This window comes from Ranitomeya variabilis, chromosome 2 (genome assembly GCF_051348905.1).
Source record: "Ranitomeya variabilis isolate aRanVar5 chromosome 2, aRanVar5.hap1, whole genome shotgun sequence".
In the NCBI taxonomy this organism is placed as follows: Eukaryota; Metazoa; Chordata; class Amphibia; order Anura; family Dendrobatidae; genus Ranitomeya; species Ranitomeya variabilis.
The window spans coordinates 149,841,018-149,861,947 of NC_135233.1; the positions used below are offsets into that span (position 1 = coordinate 149,841,018).

General features: G+C 40.3%; 1 protein-coding gene across 6 annotated transcripts in view; it reads left to right on the top strand.

The window, feature by feature from the left end:
• The window catches only part of STXBP5 (syntaxin binding protein 5), a 533,536-nt gene extending 515,752 nt beyond the window's left edge, over positions 1-17,784 (top strand). For all 6 annotated transcript variants that reach the window (XM_077283080.1, XM_077283076.1, XM_077283078.1 and 3 more), the window contains 4 exons: positions 5,811-5,976; positions 8,682-8,793; positions 10,173-10,390; positions 17,709-17,784. In XM_077283080.1, the coding sequence (XP_077139195.1) occupies positions 5,811-5,976; positions 8,682-8,793; positions 10,173-10,390; positions 17,709-17,750 (538 nt within the window). In that variant the 3' untranslated portion in view covers positions 17,751-17,784. The remainder of the gene's footprint in view (positions 1-5,810; positions 5,977-8,681; positions 8,794-10,172; positions 10,391-17,708) is intronic.
• Positions 17,785-20,930: the final 3,146 nt, after the last annotated feature.

Genomic DNA, 20,930 nt, shown 5'->3' on the forward strand with positions numbered 1-20,930 from the left:
TAAGGGACGGTATGTCTCTGCTTGGCTTCCTTACATCATGTATTCCCAAAGTACAGTAGGCCCAGTTCTATACTGGCGGGTTACAGCTAGCAATCTTGCAGGAAGAAGAAAGGCTGCAGGGTCAGTTAGAGGAAGTAATGTCCCTATCAAGTGGGGTGGTTACATCTATATCATCTTTCGAAAGGAGTTCCATGAGTAATAAGTCCATCACATATAATTACTACAGACGCTAGTCCCTCTGAGTGGGGAGCGCATTTAGGAGAGGACATGGTTCAGGGACAGTGGTCCACAGCTGAAGCTGAAGACTCATCAAATTTGAGGGAGCTAAAAGCAATTTACCATGCCATACGTACATTTCTACACAGCTGCGAGGAACTCGTACAAGAGTTCTATCAGACAACACCACAGCGGTAGCATATCTAAATCAGCAAGGAGGAACGAGATCAGGAACTCTGATGTCTACCGCAGACGAGATCCTAAAAATGGCCGAGGACCACCTCTTGTCCCTTTCAGCTCTACACGTCAAGGGTGTAGACAACTCAACAGCAGACTTCTTCAGTCGCCATACCCTGCATCAGGGGGAATAAATGCTCAGCCGGCGCATTTTCAGGAAGCTAACAGACATGTGGGTTATGCCGGAAATAGACCTCTTTGCTACAAGGAGCAACAGACAGGTCCAAAGGTTCGCTTCACTATACAGAGTGGACCACCCAGATATACTCGATTCCCTTCAAGCTCCATGGCTCTTCCATCAGGCTTATGCCTTTCCCCCGATGATTCTATTACTGCTTTTCATCAGGAAAATAAGAGAAGATGGTGGAAAAGTGATCCTAATATCCCCGTTTTGGCCCAAGAGGCCGTGGTTTTCATGGCTCAGAGCCATGTCGATCTCCAACCCGTGGATCCTCCCTTGGGATTGGGACCTGCTCTCTCAGGGGCCCGTCTATCAGCTTCAGGTGAAGGAGTTGGGCTGACAGCATGGAATTTGAGAGGCAGTTACTGAAGCGAAGGGGATTCTGAGAATTTGGTAGATACCCTCCTTCACAGTAGGAGGGAGACCATGACCAAAATTTACACCAGATTGTGGAAAACATTTCTTACTTTCCATTCAGCGAACCCTTCTAACGAAGCACCTATCCCTGCTCTCCTAGAGTTCCTGCGGAGAGGTCATGAGTAGTGATGAGTGAGTGAGTACTCGTTGCTCAGGGTTTTCCCGAGCGCGCTCTGGTGTCCTCCGTGTATTTGTTAGTGTTCAGAGATTAAGTTTTCATCGCGGCAGCTGAATGATTTACAGCTATTAGCCAGGTTGAGTACATGTGGGGTTTGCCTGGTTGCTAGGGAATCCTCACATGTAATCAAGCTGTCTAGTAGCTGTAAATCATTCAGCTACTCGCTCATCACTAGTCGTGAGTTAGGGCTTTCAGTAAACACCTTGAAGGTCCAAATATCGGCTCTAGGAGCCTTGTATTGTTATAATGTTGCAGGAGATAGGTGGGTGGCTCGATTCATTTCAGCATGTCAGCGAGCAAAACCAGTACATATCGTACAAACACAATCTTGGGATCTGGGTGGGTTGACGGGGGCCCTGTTTGAGCCATTACATTCTGCTTCAATTAAGTCTGTTTCGTTAAAAACTGCCTTATTAGTAGTCTAAGTATCAGCAAGAAGAGTGAGTGATATTCCGGCCCTATCGATGGATCCCCCCCTTTCTATCAGTTTTTCACAAAAGGTTTGTGTTAAAAACAGACCCTTCCTACCTTCCTAAGATGTCTACAAAGTTCCATAGATCTTAGGAAATTTATCTTCCCTTTTTCTATGATAATCCAACAACTCCGGAAGAGGAGAGATTTCACACGTTAGACGTGAAGAGAGCTGTCTTAGCTTATTTAGATAGAACTAGACCCTGGAGGCAGAGTAGGGCTCTTTGTGTCCTTCCAGGGCCACAGGAAGGGGTCTGGTATCACGAGAAGCACTCTGTCTAGATGGATCAGAGACGCAATTGGTCTCACATACTCGGCAAAAGGGGAGAACCCGCCGCAAGGCGTGAAGGTGCATTCCGCATGAGCTGTAGCATCCTCCTGGGCTGAGAGTGGATGTTCTGATTGACCTTATATGTAAGGCCACAACTTGGTCTTCACCTTCTACCTTCTACAGTCCCCACATATGTTAGAGAGGGCACCACACAAATAATTTGAATAGGGATACACCCTGGATCTCCATATAAACACAGAACCACAAGTAGAGAAAGCTGGAGACCAATACAAGGGGATCACCTCAAAGTAATAAATAACTTTTATTGGATACAACAAAACATACAACATACAATTAAGACCATTTAAAAGTCATAGACATGACACATAACAACCCAAATAGCTTATAATAAAGCAGAGAGTCTCCCCTCCCCAAGTCCAAGATATAAATATACCTCTTGTCTATTAGTGGCAGTAAAACACATACCAATGCATGCCCTGATACATGTACACCACGTAAATCCAGTACACCGGTATAATAACCATTCAATGACTAGGCAATACTGAGTACAACCGGCTGTTCAATAAACAAAACATCACTTCAGGCATGTATATACTTAGCCAGTAGACCATGCATATGACAAGAGGCACACCAAATAAATCAGGAAGGGGGACCCGTGGAGATGCCCACCTGACGAAGCCACCTGCTGGTGGCGACACGCGTCGGGCATCTCCACGGGTCCCCCTTCCTGATTTATTTGGTGTGCCTCTTGTCATATGCATGGTCTACTGGCTAAGTATATACATGCCTGAAGTGATGTTTTGTTTATTGAACAGCCGGTTGTACTCAGTATTGCCTAGTCATTGAATGGTTATTATACCGGTGTACTGGATTTACGTGGTGTACATGTATCAGGGCATGCATTGGTATGTGTTTTACTGCCACTAATAGACAAGAGGTATATTTATATCTTGGACTTGGGGAGGGGAGACTCTCTGCTTTATTATAAGCTATTTGGGTTGTTATGTGTCATGTCTATGACTTTTAAATGGTCTTAATTGTATGTTGTATGTTTTGTTGTATCCAATAAAAGTTATTTATTACTTTGAGGTGATCCCCTTGTATTGGTCTCCAGCTTTCTCTACTTGTGGTTCTACCTTCTACAGTCAGTACAGCCTTGACTTATCTTCCTTTGCAGACTTAGCCTTTGGTAGATCAATTCTTAACACAGTTGTCCCTCCTAGGTGATTGTCTCTGAAAATCTCTCAGTGGGTGCTGTCGTGGCGAAGAGAAAAAAAACATTACTTACCGGTAATACTCTTTTATAGAGTCCACGACAGCACCCACTCACTTCCCTCCCTTAGTTTATAGTTGCACATGGTTCACTCCGAAAGGTGACAGGTTAGTTGTATATAGATAAAGATATACAGATATGTATATAGCTGGAGATGTAAATATGTACATACCTGAAATGACTTGCAGAGCAATTAACTAAAGCTTGTGTGGCGGTTCCTCTCATTCTCTGTAATCCAACTGAGGGAGCGAGGGGGGCCGCCCCTTTTATCTCTGTAGGTTTCCTGTTACTAGGGGCGGATCCCCTCTCTCAGTGGGTGCTGTCGTGGACTCTATAAAAGAGTATCACCAGTAAGTAATCCGTTTTTTTCATGTGTACTATTGATTTGTGCAGTAAAAATTATAACGACTGTTACGTTTTAATGGTTATGGGGTTTGCAGAGATTTATTTATAATACGTGCTTTATATGGACAATTGTTGCTGTTAGGCTTTTTTTTTCTTTTTTTTTTTTTCTTAAAAAAAAAACCCTCAGAAAACTCTTTTGTCCCCTTATTGAAATCACTACTACATGTCTGATGGGCATGTATGAGGTGAGCACAGTAGTTGAGCTCACTCCATAGACACCAAGTATTTGCTGTGTTTACAGCTAGCACTTGCCTCCAAAAGCAGCAATTTGATTTGGCTCTGATTGCTGGTCTTTGTTCAACCACTTGAGTGCCACTGTAAATCCATGACATTCAATGAGTATCAATTCAATCTAGGGCTGCAGTTTGCTCATCACTAAAACAATATGGGAACACTGGAATAATGCAAACCGCGAGATCTCACGCTTTCTTTGTAGGAGGGGTCTAAGAGGGTTGCAAGATCCTGCTCGGCATGCTGAGATCCCATGATTCCTATGTTTAGGACAGTCATTTATTAAAAAGTTGTGCCCTTTCAGCAAGTGTTCTGCACACTTTTGAAAATAACTTGTGTTTAGAACAATTAGCAAGTTGCCCACACTTATTAACTAAAAAGAGGCAGCCCCAGGTTTGTAATTGGAACTCTTTAGGTAGCTGAGTCATAAGCGAGGAATCACATTTACTTGCCCATCATGGACTACCCTCAATTCCTATTTTTGACAAAGTGGGGCCTTGGGCAAAAGTTTCAAGTGGAGCCCCAAATGCTCACATATTGCACCATCACACAGAAAATTTTTTGACTCTGTTTACATGTGCTGCTTTCAGGCCGTTAAAAGAACATGAGCCAGGCCCCTCTGAAAGTCTAGGCTTGGCTTTATGGGTTCATAGGAGATTGTTAATTTCATCATATAGTGCATTAAACTTCAAATCACGTCCATTTTATCAAGCCAAAAATGAGCATATTCGGTATTGACACATTCTTAAGTCTGATATTTGAAAAATGTAATATTTGTTAACCCACTTGGTAAACACCATGAAATATTTAAAAAAGTGACTTTGCCCTGCAAATAAATCCCATAATACAGCTCCTTCAATGGAAAAATAAGTGTTATGAGTGTTCTAAAATGGCTGAATTACTTTAAATTTTTTTCTCTTTTCTTTCACGCAGCTAGGATTTTTTTCCCATTTTACAGGAATTCTATTGTGTAAATGGTGTAATTCATAACTAAAACTTGTCTCACAAAAATTAACCCTTGAACGGTTATGTTTATGGGGAAAAAAAGTAAATTACAGTGCTTTGAACATTGGGAGCAAAAAAGTACATGAGACAAAAATTGTTTAACAAGGGGTTAAACTGGTGTAGTGTACATGCAAGGATTAAGAACCGTTAGGTTCGAAACGCGTCTGCCCGTAGAACTCTTCCCACTTTGGGGGCTTGTGACTTCTATGCTGAATGGAATATTTTAAAGATTTTTTTTCTAATAAAATGTGAAAGTTTTTAAAAGGGCTGCCTAAGCTAGATTTACATATTGAATTGATTTAAACTGGTGTTGTAACTAATAGTAATGATAAGGTGTTATCCGAGTCTCTTCGGTGTGCTCGAAAAATGTTAGTCTCCCAACGCCATCATGTCTTGCAGCTGTTAGCGCCAACACAATTGGGGATTGCCTGTTTGTTCAACAGCCGAAATACATGTATGGATTGCCATGCAGGCGCAGGGACTCAAACATATTATTCGAGCACGCTGAAGTTGCTCAGGTAACGCCTTATTTGAGCATATTCGTTCATCACTAGTAACCAAATTTTATAATCACAAAGATTTATTTTCCCAGTCATAATTCATAATTTTATCAAGGTATATACTGTACATGAAGCTTAATAGTCCAGAATTCATGTGTAATTTGCTCTAAAACTGTCTTTTAGGACCTTATTTGTGATGTGTTAGACAGTATTTACAACTATATTGAAAACTCTGTCCCACTGCCTGTGTGCTATAAAGTAAGCATATGATGGATAACAGACAAATGAGAGAAACATATGGTAGTATGGTGGTTTTCTACAGGTTTGTGTATTTTACATGTGAAAATTGACACGTCGTATGGTTTAGAAATGAAAATATTTTTCTGCTTTGTCTTCTTTCTAAGTTTGCCAAGTTTAAGGCCGCTGTTGGATGTAAATTATTTGCCGCTAACCAACATGCGGATAGCCCGAACATTCTGCTTCACGAACAATGGGCAGGCTTTGTATCTCGTCTCAGCTACAGAAATACAGAGAATTACCTACAGTCAAGAAACTTGTGAAAACCTACAGGTAACACATCTTGATATCTTTTACAATTTCAAAACTACAGCTCATACGAATGAAATCACTTTCCACTGATGGCCAGAGATCCCAGCAGTGTAACTTAGTCGGTTTGGAAGTCTCAAAAACTCTTTAATTGGGTTTAAATCACCAGGGGTGTAACTACAACAGGTGCAGGGGTTGCAATCGCACCCGGGCCCTGGAGCCTAGGGGGCCCTAAAAGTCCCTTTGGCCTATAGAAAAAGACTATTGCTATTAAAGATTTAAAATATTTGGGGGCCCCTTGGAGGTTTCGCATCGGGGCCATGAGTTTCAAGTTACGCCACTGTACATCACCATTCGCATTAATATCTGCACACAATCTGTAATTATAGTAAGTATGTCTCATTATCATATGCTCAAAAAAGAGAAAGGACATCACCTCCAAAAGTCATACAATGATCTAATGCCTCTCGGCAAAAATATATATAACTGAACATGAGGTTCTTAGTTTAACATTCCGATCAGATCTCATTGCCACTCTACAGATCACTATCCTCTACCCTCTCAGCTCTGTAAAACAAAAATGATGTAAATATGTCTCTCCTACCATCCCATTGAATTTTCTGCTTTACATCGTTTCCACTCTGGATGCAGTAATTCTTTAACCTCCACTCTTTATATTCTGCTCTCTAGTTGGCTGCACATTTCTCATTTCTGTTATATTCTCCAAATTATACAGGCATCTATTCTACAACAGCCCAAACCAGACGTGGGGAATATTCAATTGTTGCCCTCCCCAATTTGGTTTGCGGCTGACACCATAGTAATAAAAGCAGCCAGTGATGGCACCAAATCAAAAAATTACTACTACTACTTTTGAGTTCAACATTTCCCACCAAATTCTGATGTTGCAACCTCTAAACTCTACACTATCCAATTGATGTCCAAACATGTTCTTGATGTTGAATCACCACTCCAGCTGTTTGAGTTTTTTTCACCATTGGACTGGTACTACAAATCCATGTTCCCTGCCTCCTCCCCAGTAATAGACCTACCACTCGCCATCTTCTGTTTTTCACGGCGCTACTCTTGCCCAGATCCGCCATCTTGTGACCGTAACTTCTGACTAACCGGAAGTCAGAGCTAATTGTCACCAGCTCTGTGTAATTCTGGTAGCCTCTTTTTGGCCTCGTTCTGCTTTCATAGACTTAAATTGAGAAATTACCTCCAGCTCACCATGCAAACACAGGCTCAGTAAAGAAGGACAATTATAAAATCCTGCTTTCACTTCTTGGTGTACAATAATTTTTATTTTTCATTTTGCTCTTGACTCCTTAAAGGGAACCTGTCACCCCCAAAATCGAAGGTGAGCTAAGCCCACCAGCATCAGGGGCTTATTTACAGCATTCTGTAATGCTGTAGATAAGCCCCCGATGTATCCTGAAAGATGAGAAAAAGAGGTTAGATTATACTCACCCAGGGGCGGTCCCGGTACGATGGACATCACGGTCCGGTCCGGGGTCTCCCATCTTCTTATGATGACGTCCTCTTCTTGTATTCACGCTGCGGCTCCGGCGCAGGCATACTTTGTCTGCCGGGCCTCTCTGACCTTTCCCGGCGCTCTGCCCTCAGGGCAGACAAAGTACGTCTGCGCCGGAGCCGCAGCGTGACTACAAGAAGAGGACATCATCGTAAGAAGATGGGAGGCCGTAGACCGGACCACGACGCCTATCGGACCGGACCGCAGCGGGACCGCCCCTAGGTGAATATAACCTAACTTCTTTTTCTCAGCTTTCAGGATACGTCGGAGGCTTATCTACATCATTTCAGAATGCTGTAGAAAAGCCCCTGATGCTGGTGAGCTTAGCTCATCTTGGATTTTGGGGGTGACAGGTTCCCTCTAAGGCTAGGTTCAAATTAGCGTTTCTGTGCGCAGCGTATCATCTGTATGTGCAAACACATGCCAAAACGCATGCAAAAGCATGCTTACGCCTGCGTATCATTTTGCGCATGACGCAAGCAAAAACGCTGTGTGTGCATGCATTTAAATGCGTTTTGGCATGTGTTTGCGTTTTTATGCGCATGGTGGAGGCGGTGAAATCATTTTCTGGACATGCTCAGTCTAAAGAACACATGCATATCGAACGCATACGTACGCATGTCCTTGCGTACCAATGCGTTCCCATAGACTGTCATGCGTTTTTTATGCAATCGTCCGCATGTGGACGATTGTGCAATATTTGACGCCTCAAAAAATGCAACATGTTGCGTTCGTCGGACACAGCCGCACACCGCGAAAAGACGCATCCGCATGCAAAAGCATGTCCCTGCATACAACATGTTAAAGATATGTACGCATGCGGATGTGTGTGGATCATACACTATGCACAGAAACGCTAATGTGAACCCTGCCTAAAGGAGTCATGTCAATGTATTTATCCAGATACACTACCAAGTAGAAATAAATTCAATGAGACCTATTTTTTAAGAAGACCTTATTTGTTGGGCTAATGCTTTGGAGGTGTGACCCCCCAGAAAAGTGGTGTAAATCATATCAGAAATCTAATTCAGTTCATTTCTGATGTAATTTCATGTTCTTCACTAATAAATGACTGATAAATGAAAACCGACCAATTTGTCATCAAACTTTTTAAGAATTTGACCTTAATTAAGATAAAACATGTTCTCAATTTTTAACTTTTTTTTTAATTGACTCCTTCTCATTCATGTAGGAAATGCTAGGAGAGATGTTCACTCCAGTTGAAACACCTGAAGCCCCAAATAGAGGTTTCTTCAAAGGCTTGTTTGGAGGAGGTGCACAGTCATTGGACAGAGAAGACCTCTGTGAGTTTTTTTGTTTGTTTTTAGTTAGCTGAGAAATAGAAAAAATAAACTTTATTTTAGTTTTCTGAAGATGACCTTACATTAGTGATTATAGAAGGTGAATGACAAACATGGGGAGGACACCCTGTGGATTTTATATCCATATTTATGGGTTACAAATCTGCAACGCATTGTAGTAGCAGCAGAACAGATGACATTTTACCAAATTTCATCCACAATATAGAAACAGCAGGGGCTCTCCAAACACGACATGGCATCTACTAAATAGGCCAGCAAATTTTACATTCAAAAAGTCAAATGGCACTTGTTCCCTTATGAGCCCTGCCTTGCGCCCAAACAGTAGTTTTCCCCCACGTATGGGGTATCGGTGGTGTGCACAGTAGAAATTGATCAACAAATTATATGGTCCATTTACTTCTGTTACCTTTGTGAAAGTAAAAAAAAAATTGTCTAATGGAAAATGTTTCTGAAAAAGTTAAATGTTTTTTTCCTTCCACATTAGATGAATTCCTGTGAAGCACCCAAAGAGTTAATAAGCTTCTTGACTGTGGTTTTGAGCACTTTAAGAGGTGCAGTTTTTAGAATTGGTGTCACTTTTGTGTATTTTCTGTCATATAGGTCCTTCAAAGTCACTTCAAATGTGATGTAATGTCCCTAAAAAAATGGTTTTGTAAATTTTGTTGTAAAAGAGAAATCACTGGTCAACTTTTAACCCTTATAACTTCCTAACCAAAAAAAGTTTTAAAAATTGTGTTGATGTAAACTAGACATGTGGGAAATGTTACATATTAATTTTGTGTGACATGGCTCTTTGATTTATGGGCATAAAAATTAAAAGTTTGGAAATTGCTAAATTTTCAACATTTGACATATTTCCAATTTTTTTCCCCCAAATAAACATAAGTCACATCAAATAAATGTTGCCACTGTCATGAAGTACAATATGTAACGAAAAAAGAATCTCTAAATCAGTGGGAACCGTTGAAGCGTTCCACAGTTATTACTTCATAAAGAGACAGTGGTCTGTCAGACCAGATTGGTCTGGTCAGAAAGGTGAAAACAGGCTTTGGGGTGAAGGGGTTAATTACTTGCATTTAATCTGCTGAGAGAAAATGACAAAATACCGAACTCTATGAAAATGTCTGACAAGTCCCAACAGGTGAATTTTAATGAGGTGACCATCTGTCATTAGTTATGGCGGATTTTCTAAAACAACCAAGTAGTAACCAAAATATTCAACATTTCAGATTGTTTTTTGACTGTTGTATGTACTTTGGTCGGCAATAGATTGCAGGACACATAATACAGATTTTAAGTTATAAAAAGTACTGTATTGTAACACTAGTAACCTCACAGTAATTCTAATGTCTTTGTTTTAGTTGGAGAAACGTCTGGGAGACCACGACCAACTGTTGTTACGCACATTCCTGGACCAGGGGGTATGGAAGGAGTGAAAGGAGCTGCAACAGGTGTTGGTGCCGAACTAGCACGAGCAAGATGGGCCCTAGATGAGAGGGGACAGAAATTAGGGGAGTTAGAAGATAGGACAGCTGCCATGCTTGCTAGTGCGGACTCTTTCTCAAAACATGCTCATGAGGTATTAAACTTGTATTTTTCCTGCCTTTAAGATATGTTACATTTCATTCTGATGTAAAACAGAGTAGTCAAGTTAGTGTATGTTATGCATGTAAAAACAGCCAAAAAAGTTATTAAATAAATTGCTATGTTTGTGGAATATTCTAGTCATCTTATATTGAGCATGTAAACCATTGCGCAGAATATGGTGCTCATTATATATTTAATACCTGCTGGTAATTTACACATAAAGTTTATCTGTTTCACATAAGCTTGAAGGAAGAATGCTCTGCTTGAACCTTAAAGTACAGAACAGCGGATCTATGGACCATATTGCCCTAAAAGATGGAGATAATAATTTATTTTAATAATTAAACTATTAAAATAATTTTTTACAGTTTATTTTTATTTGTTTTACATAGAGGAATATGCAAAAAAACACTATTTTCCTTCTACTTTTAAAAATAACTTGTCACGGGATTCATGCTGCACAAATCATGGATAGCACGAATGAGAGCCTGGCTGCATGATTGCAACCTGCTTTGTTTCTCTCCAAGGCCGGCGTCACACTAGAGAGTTTTACGGACGTATGAGAGGCGCAAAAACTACGCATTGCACACAGACCAATGATTCTCTATGGGGCAGCTCCTATCTGCCATATATTTCACAGCTGTATTTTACGGGTGTAGAAAATCGCATCATTCTGCGTTTGTCAGCGTATTGCGCAAAAAATCCGCCAATGAAAGTCTATAGGGGCGAGAAAAATATGAATTACACACGGACCATCAGTGTGACTTGCGAGAAATACGCACCGGTGTTCTATAGAAAAGCCGGTAATTCAGTGCGGTGTACAGTAAAATCACACTGACAGGTTATCATAGAATAGATAGAATAAATGTGTACACATAGGAGTATGTATGTATATATATATATATATATATATGTGTGTGTGTGTCATTGAGACACATACAGTACAGACCAAAAGTTTAGACACACCTTCTCATTTAATGATTTTTTTCTGTATTTTCATGACTATGAAAATTGTACATTCACACTGAAGGCATCAAAACTATGAATTAGCACATGTGGAATTATATACTTAACAAAAAAGTGTGAAACAACTGAAGTTGAAATCTGCAGATTGTGAGCCCTCGCGGGCAGGGTCATGCTCATGTCTAATGTATTTGTCTATATTTGCCCCGTATTTCACATGTAAAGCGCCATGGAATAAATGGCGCTATAAAAATGAATAATAATAAGTTATGTCTTATATTCTAGGTTCTTCAAAGGAGCCACCTTTTGCTTTGATGACTGCTTTGCACACTCTTGGCATTCTCTTGATGAGCTTCAAGAGGTAGTCACCAGGAGTGGTCTTCCAACAATCTTGAAGGAGTTCCCAGAGATGCTTAGCACTTGTTGGCCCTTTTGCCTTCACTCTGCGGTCCAGCTCACCCCAAACCATCTCAATTGGGTTCAGGTCTGGTGACTGTGGAGGCCAGGTCATCCGACGTAGCACCCCATCACTCTCCTTCTTGGTCAAATAGCCCTTACACAGCCTGGAGGTGTGTTTGGGGTCATTGTCCTGTTGAAAAATTAATGATGGTCCAACTAAACGCAAACCGGATGGAATAGCATGCCGCTGCAAGATCCTCTGGTAGCCATGCTGGTTCAGAATGCCTTCAATTTTGAATAAATCCCCATCAGTGTCACCAGCAAAGCACCCCCACACCATCACACATTTTCCTCCATGCTTCACGGTGGGAACCAGGCATGTAGAGTCCATCCATTCACCTTTTCTGCGTCGCACAAAGACACGGTGGTTGGAACCAAAGATCTCAAATTTGGACTCATCAGACCAAAGCACATATTTCCACTGGTCTAATGTCCATTCCTTGTGTTCTTTAGCCCAAACAAGTCTCTTCTGCTTGTTGCCTGTCCTTAGCAGTGGTTTCCTAGCAGCTATTATACCATGAAGACCTGCTGCACAAAGTCTCCTCTAGCAACAGTGTCTGCTGCTAGAACTCTGTGTGGCATTGACCTGGTCTCTAATCTGAACTGCTGTTAACCTGCGATTTCTGAGGCTGGTGACTCGGATAAACTTATCCTCAGAAGCAGAGGTGACTCTTGGTCTTCCTTTCCTGGGGCAGTCCTCATGTGAGCCAGTTTCTTTGTAGCGCTTGATGGTTTTTGCCACTGCACTTGGGGACACTTTCCAAGTTTGCCCAATTTTTCGGACTAACTGAGCTTCATTTCTTAAAGTAATGATGGCCACTCGTTTTTCTTTACTTAGCTGTTTTTTTCTTGCCATAATACAAATTCTAACAGTCTATTCAGTAGGACTATCAGCTGTGTATCCACCAGACTTCTGCACAACACATCTGATGGTCCCAACCCCATTTATAAGGCAAGAAATCCCACTTATTAAACCTGACAGGGCACACCTGTGAAGTGAAAACCATTCCCGGTGACTGCCTCTTGAAGCTCCTCAAGAGAATGCCAAGAGTGTGCAAAGCAGTCATCAAAGCAAAAGGTGGCTACTTTGAAGAACCTAAAATATAAGACATAATTTCAGTTGTTTCACACTTTTTTTTATTAAGTATATGATTCCACATGTGTTAATTCATAGTTTTGATGCCTTCAGTCTGAATGTACAATTTTCAAAGTCATGAAAATGCAAAAAAATCTTTAAATGAGAAGGTGCGTCCAAACTTTTGGTCTGTACTGTGTATTTATATTTAATACAGCACTAGGTAGCATGAAAGCCGGTAATTCAATTGCCGGCTTTTGCTATCTCCTTATCAAACCCGACAGGATATGAGACATGGTTTACATACAGCAAACCATTTCATATCCCTTATTTTTTTTACATATTCCTCACTAATAGTGTTAGTAGAGTGTGTGTGCAAAATTTGGGGGCTCTAGCTGTTAAGATAAAGGGAATCACGGAAAAAACTGGCGTGGGCTCCTGCGCAATTTTCTCCGCCAGAGTGGGAAAGCCAGTGACTGAGGGCAGATATTAATAGCCTAGAGAGGGACCATGGATATTGCCCCACCCCCGGCTAAAAACATCTGCCCCCAGCCACGCCAGAAAAGGCACATCTGTAAGATGCGCTTATTCTGGCACTTAGCCTCTCTCTTCCCACTCCCCTATAGCGGTGGGATATGGGGTAATAAAGGGTTAACCCCTTTCTGACCTCGGACGGGATAGTAGGTCCGAGGTCAGATCCCCTGCTTTGATGCAGGGCTCTGCGGTGAGCCCGCATCAAAGCCGGGACATGTCAGCTGTTTTGAACAGCTGACATGTGCCCGCAATAGCGGCGGGTGAAATTGTGATTCACCCGCGGCTATTAACTAGTTAAATGCCGCTGTCAAACGCAGACAGCGTCATTTAACCGGCGCTTCCGGCCGGGCGGCCGGAAATGAGCGCATCGCCGACCCCGTCACATGATCGGAGGTCTGCGATGCTTCAGAATAGTAACCATAGAGGTCCTGAGACCTCTATGGTTACTGATCCCCAGCAGCTGTGAGCGCCACCCTGTGGTCGGCGCTCACAGCACACCTGCATTTCTGCTACATAGCAGCGAACATCAGATCGCTGCTATGTAGCAGAGGCGATCGTGTTGTGCCTGCTTCTAGCCTCCCATGAAGGCTATTGAAGCATGGCAAAAGTAAAAAAAAAAAAAAAGTAAAAAAAAAATGTGAAAAAAAAATATATATATAAAAGTTTAAATCACCCCCATTTCGCCCCATTCAAAATAAAACAATAAAAAAATAATCAAACCTACACATATTTGGTATCGCCGCGTTCAGAATCACCCGATCTATCAATAAAAAAAGCATTAACCTGATCGCTAAACGGCGTAACGAGAAAAAAAATTCGAAAGCCAAAATTACGTTTTTTTGGTCGCCGCGACATTGCATTACAATATAATAACGGGAGATCAAAAGAACGTATCTGCACCGAAATGGTATCATTAAAAACGCCAGCTCGGCACGCAAAAAATAAGCCCTAAACCGACCCCACATCATGAAAAATGTGACGCTACAGGTATCGGAAAATTGCGCAATTTTTTTTTTTTTTTAGCAAAGTTTGGAATTTGTTTTCACCACTTAGATAAAAAATAACCTAGTCATGTTAGGTGTCTATGAACTCGCACTGACCTGGAGAATCATAATGGCAGGTCAGTTTTAGCATTTAGTTAACCTAGCAAAAAAGCCAAACAAAAAACAAGTGTGGGACTGCACTTTTTTTGCAATTTCACCGCACTTGGAATTTTTTTCCCGTTTTCTAGTACACGACATGGTAAAACCAATGATTTTGTTCAAAAGTACAACTCGTCCCGCAAAAAATAAGCCCTCACATGGCCAAATTGACAGAAAAATAAAAAAGTTATGGCTCTGGGAAGGAGGGGAGCGAAAAACGAACACAGAAAAACGGAAAATCCCAAGGTCATGAAGGGGTTAATGTCACCTTGCTAATGTAACGGCGTGGGACATGACTGAGCGCCGGAGAGGTATGGGATATTGTTACTTTTTTCTTTTTTTCTATTACAGAACGAGGGTCTTCAGGTGGATTAAGCGTAAAATAAAGATTTTACAACCCCGTGTGTTTTTATTTAATTAAAATACTTTATTCTTCGTGTGTGTGTATTATTAACCCTTTACTACTATTGGATTAATAATGGATAGGTGTCTTATTGATATCTCATTATTAACCAGGCGTAATGTCACCTTACATTAGCAAGGTGACATTAGCCCTTTTTTACCCCATATCCTACCGCTACTCGGGAGTTGGAAGAGAGAGGCCAGAAGAGAGTGCATTTTCTGGGGTCGCTGGGGCAGATGTTTTTAGCCGGGGGGAGGGGGCGGCAATATCCATGGTCCCTTCCCTCTCTAGGCTATTAATATCTGCCCTCAGTCACTGGCTTTTCCACTCTGGCGGAGAAAATTGCGTGGGAGCCCACGCCGTTTTTTTCCGTGATTTAACCCTTTATTTTAACAGCTAGAGCCCCCAAATTTTGCACACACTCTACTAACATCATTAGTGAGGAAAACATAAGGGATATGAAATAGTTTACTGTATGTAAACCATGTCTCATATCCTGTCGGGTTTGATAAGGAGATGGCAAAAGCCGGCAATTGAATTACCGGCTTTTAAGCAGCGCTGTATGAAATATATATATATATGTGTGTGTGTGTATCTCACTGATATATATATAAACTGTGTATATGTTTTCGAGAATATTTGAGCCCATGGATCCATTCTATGTCCATTTTGCAAGCCTGCGAGAAAATCTCGCTGTACGGATGCCATACGGATTACATACGGAGGTTTACATGCGCAATATACGCAGCCACGCCTTGCCTACGGATGACATACGGATCACTGTTTTGGGATCATTGCTGCATATTACTCCTGTAAAAAACGGACTGCATTTCCCTACGCTGAGTGTGACCCCCGCCTAAAATGCTTCAGTTTTTGAGAAAGAAACAAGTTTAAAGATTTGTCTAGGGACTATAGGCAGAAACTAGACTAGTCAAGCCCCACCTCAAGACAGCTTCTTCCTGCACCTCTCCAGGTGATTCACAGGTCACTCTAATGTCTCGGGAGAGGGGAGAAGCTAGGTGGGGCCAGCACCAGACTAATCTGTCCCTGACTATGGTCCCCGGGCAGATCTATAACTGTCTTCATGCTACCCTTTATTTGAGCAGCATGATTTGACTGACAGAGCTTTGATAATACATTGAGGAAAATAACTATTTGATACACTGCCGATTTTGCAAGTTTTCCCACCTACAAAGAATGGAGAAGTCTGTAAATTTTATCGTAGGTACACTTCAACTGTGAGATACAGAATCTTAAAGAAAAATCCAGAAAATCACATTGTATGTTTGGATAATATTATTTTAATTACCCCTTTAATGTTGGTTGCTCATTTTGTTTTTACTTGCCTATTATTAGTTATTTATTAGACTCTAGTCATTGTCTGAGTTATCAAACAAAGAGCATTCCGTGATGAATATCTCCTTTGGAAGACTCCAGTATAGTATATGCTATTGTATGCCCATTACAATGATATATAGTACAGTCTTTTATATACATATACTGTTAAAGAAAATAATGAAAATAGATTAAAGCCCAGCCGAAGCCAGAAGCACACTTTCAGTTTCAGTTTAAATTCCAGTGGGATCATCTACAACTAACTTTATTATTGAACATATTTATTATATAAGGATTCAAACCTAAGAAATCTGTCACCAGGTTTTTGCTGTCTAATCTGAGAGCAGCATAATATAGGGACAGAGGCTCTGATTCCAGTGATGTTTCAGTTACTGGGCTGTTTGTTATAGTTTCAGTAAAATCCAGTGTTTTATCAGCAATAGATTACTGCCAAACTAGTTGCCCCATGCCTTGTAGTCTTCCTGCTCTGTATATCCATGCCCACACCACTGATTACCAATTCTCTGCCACTGTACAATGTAGACAAAAAGCAGCCAATCAGTGTTGTGGACGGGGTTATACAGAGCTCAGCATTAGAGAACTGCTAGATCTGCAGCAAAGAAAACAGTGATTTTATCAAAATGACATTTTGCAGCCCAGTAAATGATACATCCCTGGATTGGGGTCTCTGAACCTACATCATTCTGTTCTTAGTTTACACCCCAAAAACCTAGTAAGTTTAAAGAGAACCTGTCACCAGTAATGTCCATGTTAAACTAAAGGTATGGGCAGAATGGGCACTGTCATACTGAATTTATATATGTTTAGTGTAAAAATCTGCAGCCTAGATTTCGTTAAATCAACATGATAAATTTTGTTTTTCTTATCTGTTCGTGCTTCAGGGCGGGACTGTGAGTTGGATCTTTGGCTCAGAGGGCTCAGTCACGGCCCCTCCGCTGCCACTGTTTAATTATTTTTGTAATTTACATTTTGGATTGCCGCCATCCTAGCTGTGGGTGGTGCCATTTTCATGAAGATCACCATCAGCCGAATCTGTGCGGGTGCCACTCACAGCTAGGATGGCGGCAATCCAAAATTTAAATTACGAAGTTAATGAATATAACAAAGGCAGAGAAGTGTTTGAGCCGAAGACCCTACCGACAGCCCTAGCCACATGTCCCGCCCCAAAGCACAAAGAGATGAGAAAACCGAAATATATCATGTTGATTTAACGAAAACCAGGATGCAGATTTTTACACTAAAAATATATATATAAAATGAGTGTGACAGTGCTTATTCTGCCCTTACTTTAGTTTAACATGGACATTCCTGCAGACTGGTTCTTTTTAAAGTTTTTTTTTTTCTTAATTCAAATGTTGTAATTATTTTTCTTTTGCAGATGATGTTAAAATACAAAGAAAAGAAGTGGTATCAGTTCTGATGAGCCAGACCCAAATACATCTATTTTAACTTCACTGGGAAGGAAAATTTTAAACACAACCTGCATCCATTTTCTCTCCATTTCTTTCTGCTGGACAGTTGGGAACAAGGGTTGAACATTCATCTTTGGTTACTGTTTCCTAGCACAAATCGTATACTGTCTTACCTCAGTGTCTTGGTTTGAACTGAGGAGCATTAAATCCAAGAATATAGAAACAAACTCAGTATTTGTCTCTAAGATGTGGTTAGGTGACGAGATTCAAGATATGAGGAAGCGGTGGTAAGACGGCACAAGAATGAGCAGTGGAAATAATTTTTCGGGGTTTTTTGTTTTTTTTTCTTTGTTTTTTGTTTTTATGCCTTTGGCGGAGGTTTCACTTCTCTGAGTAGAGAAGTTATATCTGGACAATTAGCTTACAGCCTCTGTTGCTTGACCACAAATATCACTGGCTCTTTCATGGGATGGGACATAAAACCATTCTAAGACTTGGCTAACTGCACAAGTGAAGTAGTCACAAATCATTCATCTCTAGGCTGCAAAGATTTCCATGGAGAAGATTCATCGTTCATCCATTACGTATACTCCATTCATCTCAAGCTCGACATCGGATTGGTAAACTGTCCATACGAATCTTTTTGGCTGAGTTTTTTTTTTTGTGTGTATGTGTATTACAATTTGTTTACTTAAGAAAAATGGCCCACTGCCTCAGTCACCCGATTCATTACCCACCAAAGAATTTTTTTGGTTCTTACATCAAATAATTCTGCTGTTTCTCTGTTCACCGGGGGCAGGCGTGCTGCAGCGAAGACTAGACTGCGGAGGTATCTCCAGCCATTCTGTGTTTACTGTTTGTTAAATAACTTATGTTTGAAAGAAACTGCTAAATTACAAGTTGAATTTCTGGACCAGTTTTGTACACGTTTAGCATCCTTGTTTTAGTAGATTTTAGGAGTATAGCAAATTGAGCTGAAGCATTAATTGGACTTGATGTCAAACATGACTAGCAAACGTTATTCACCAAGTAAAAAAGGAAAAACAGACTGATGGAATAATATGTGCCGTGTACTTTAACTATCTGGATAATCCCAAATTCGTTATATATACCAAAGGGTGTCTTGCAAAAGACAGAATAGATTGCTGACTATATGAAGGCAAATACACTGTAACCCATATCGAGCTATTACTTTACTGTTCAAACTTAAAAAAAAAAAAAAAGTATTCTACGGGTTACATTATATTTGGATATTTAACCCTGTTAACAAAGTGTGTCTTGCAAGAGATTGAGACTCCCTTACTGAAGGCTTAGCCGATATGGTGACATTCCCTGTGACCCATGTCAAACCACCCAACCACTGTCAACCCGAAAAATACGAAAACTTTGTGGGTTACGTTATATTTGGACCTGTTATATATAGAGGTAAGATGTACACTTACACCTTAATAAAATGTCACCTCTTGCCTAGAAGTAAAATACTTGTAGGATTCAGTGTTAAGCGCTAAAATTTATATTAGAAGCTGAAATGTCTACTTGAAAACAAAGTGCATGTGCTCCTATTGTGCAGTGAGGGCGAGCGTGGAGGGTTTATACCATGGAAGGAGCCACATACCAAATGATTGGTGAGATGTCTTATTTGTGTCCTTCCCCAACCACCCACTGACTCATCGGCCGATGACCACCATCCATTTATTAATCGTTCATTTCTTTTAAGTGCCTATAGTAACTAGGAAATGAGGAGACATTTCTGTTACAGCAGCGTTGTACATTAGTAGTTGCATGTTCAATTCCAGTATTATCACGTTTTGGCGCATGCAGTTCTAAAGATATATTTTTCTATTTATTTTAACCTTTCAAATGGTTGTTGACCACAAACGTCTCTCTGGCATGACGCAGTCATGTGCGGACTTATGTCTCACGATTGTGATGTAATTTCTGTACATTCAGTATAATAAGTAGACACTCCAATTTCAGCGACGAGGGAAGCACTGCAAATAGGCACTGAGTTAATTTTATAAGAAAATCAAACCATTTGTGTATGGTCACAAGCAGTGCAATATATAATGTAGAAAACTAGAGGGAAAGTGATGAATTTAGTATTTATCAGATGTGTGTTAATATAAATTTAAGCTGTTTTTCTTGTAATTATAAAGAATTTAAGCATCTGTGTATATTTTTTTTTTCCTTTGAGACTCGAGATAAATATTTTGCTACCACCAAGCACATTTCCAAAATCCCTAAAGTTATCAAACTTGAATATAGTATTTATTTGTCAAAATATGTACAGAAATGTCCACCGATTGGGCTCATGGATATATTATTTTCACACTGCCACAATTTAAGGCATAGCTTCCTAGACTTGTGATCATGGTAATTTCATTGTCACACTTGTGAATAAAAGGTGACACGTGGCAGTTGAGTTCTGAAAAAATCATATCTACTGGTAGCCTTAGAAAAAAAAAATTATAAATGTGAAGGATACGTACCATTCATTTTCTCCACTACAATTCACTGCTCCCTGCCAGTATACCAAAGTCAAATACTGGGCCATTAAAGCTATTGTTCTGCTCATCTTATCCCTTTCTTGTTGTCTGCACATAAAATTATAAATAAATCTATTGAGGTTTTGAAAAAAAAAAAAACATAAAATGACCATACGGTTACTGAGTTTATAGATTAATAATGCAATATATTTTTGATTAATTAAATGCTAAGTTGCAGCGGGAGGAAATGATTATTTTAATAATAAACATTAGGTTTTTCCATTCTTTCTGCAGATCCTGGAAAACTGTTCAATGTTTCAATGTGTTGCTTTTACGTCCATCATAAACAAGTCTTTAGATGACTCGAATTTTCACCTCGTTCATGATATACATTGGCAGAAGTATATATTTATTTTTAGCCAATAGTTATGAGGATGTGGCCTCCTTAATTTACAAGAAGCTGGTAAATTTTGCAAAATTTACTGACTTCCTGCTTGTGAATTTACAAAGTGCCTCAACTATATCACTTCTCCAAGTATTATTAGATGATTCCCTAGAATCATTGATGCTTTTTTTCATTTTTTGTTTTAAGCTCTCCACCTTCAGTTTTGTTATTATGTATCCTTCCAGAGATATAATGTCTGTCATCTGGAAAAGGGAATTCAGTGTTGAGTAAATGTCATCTATCATATTTTCATATAA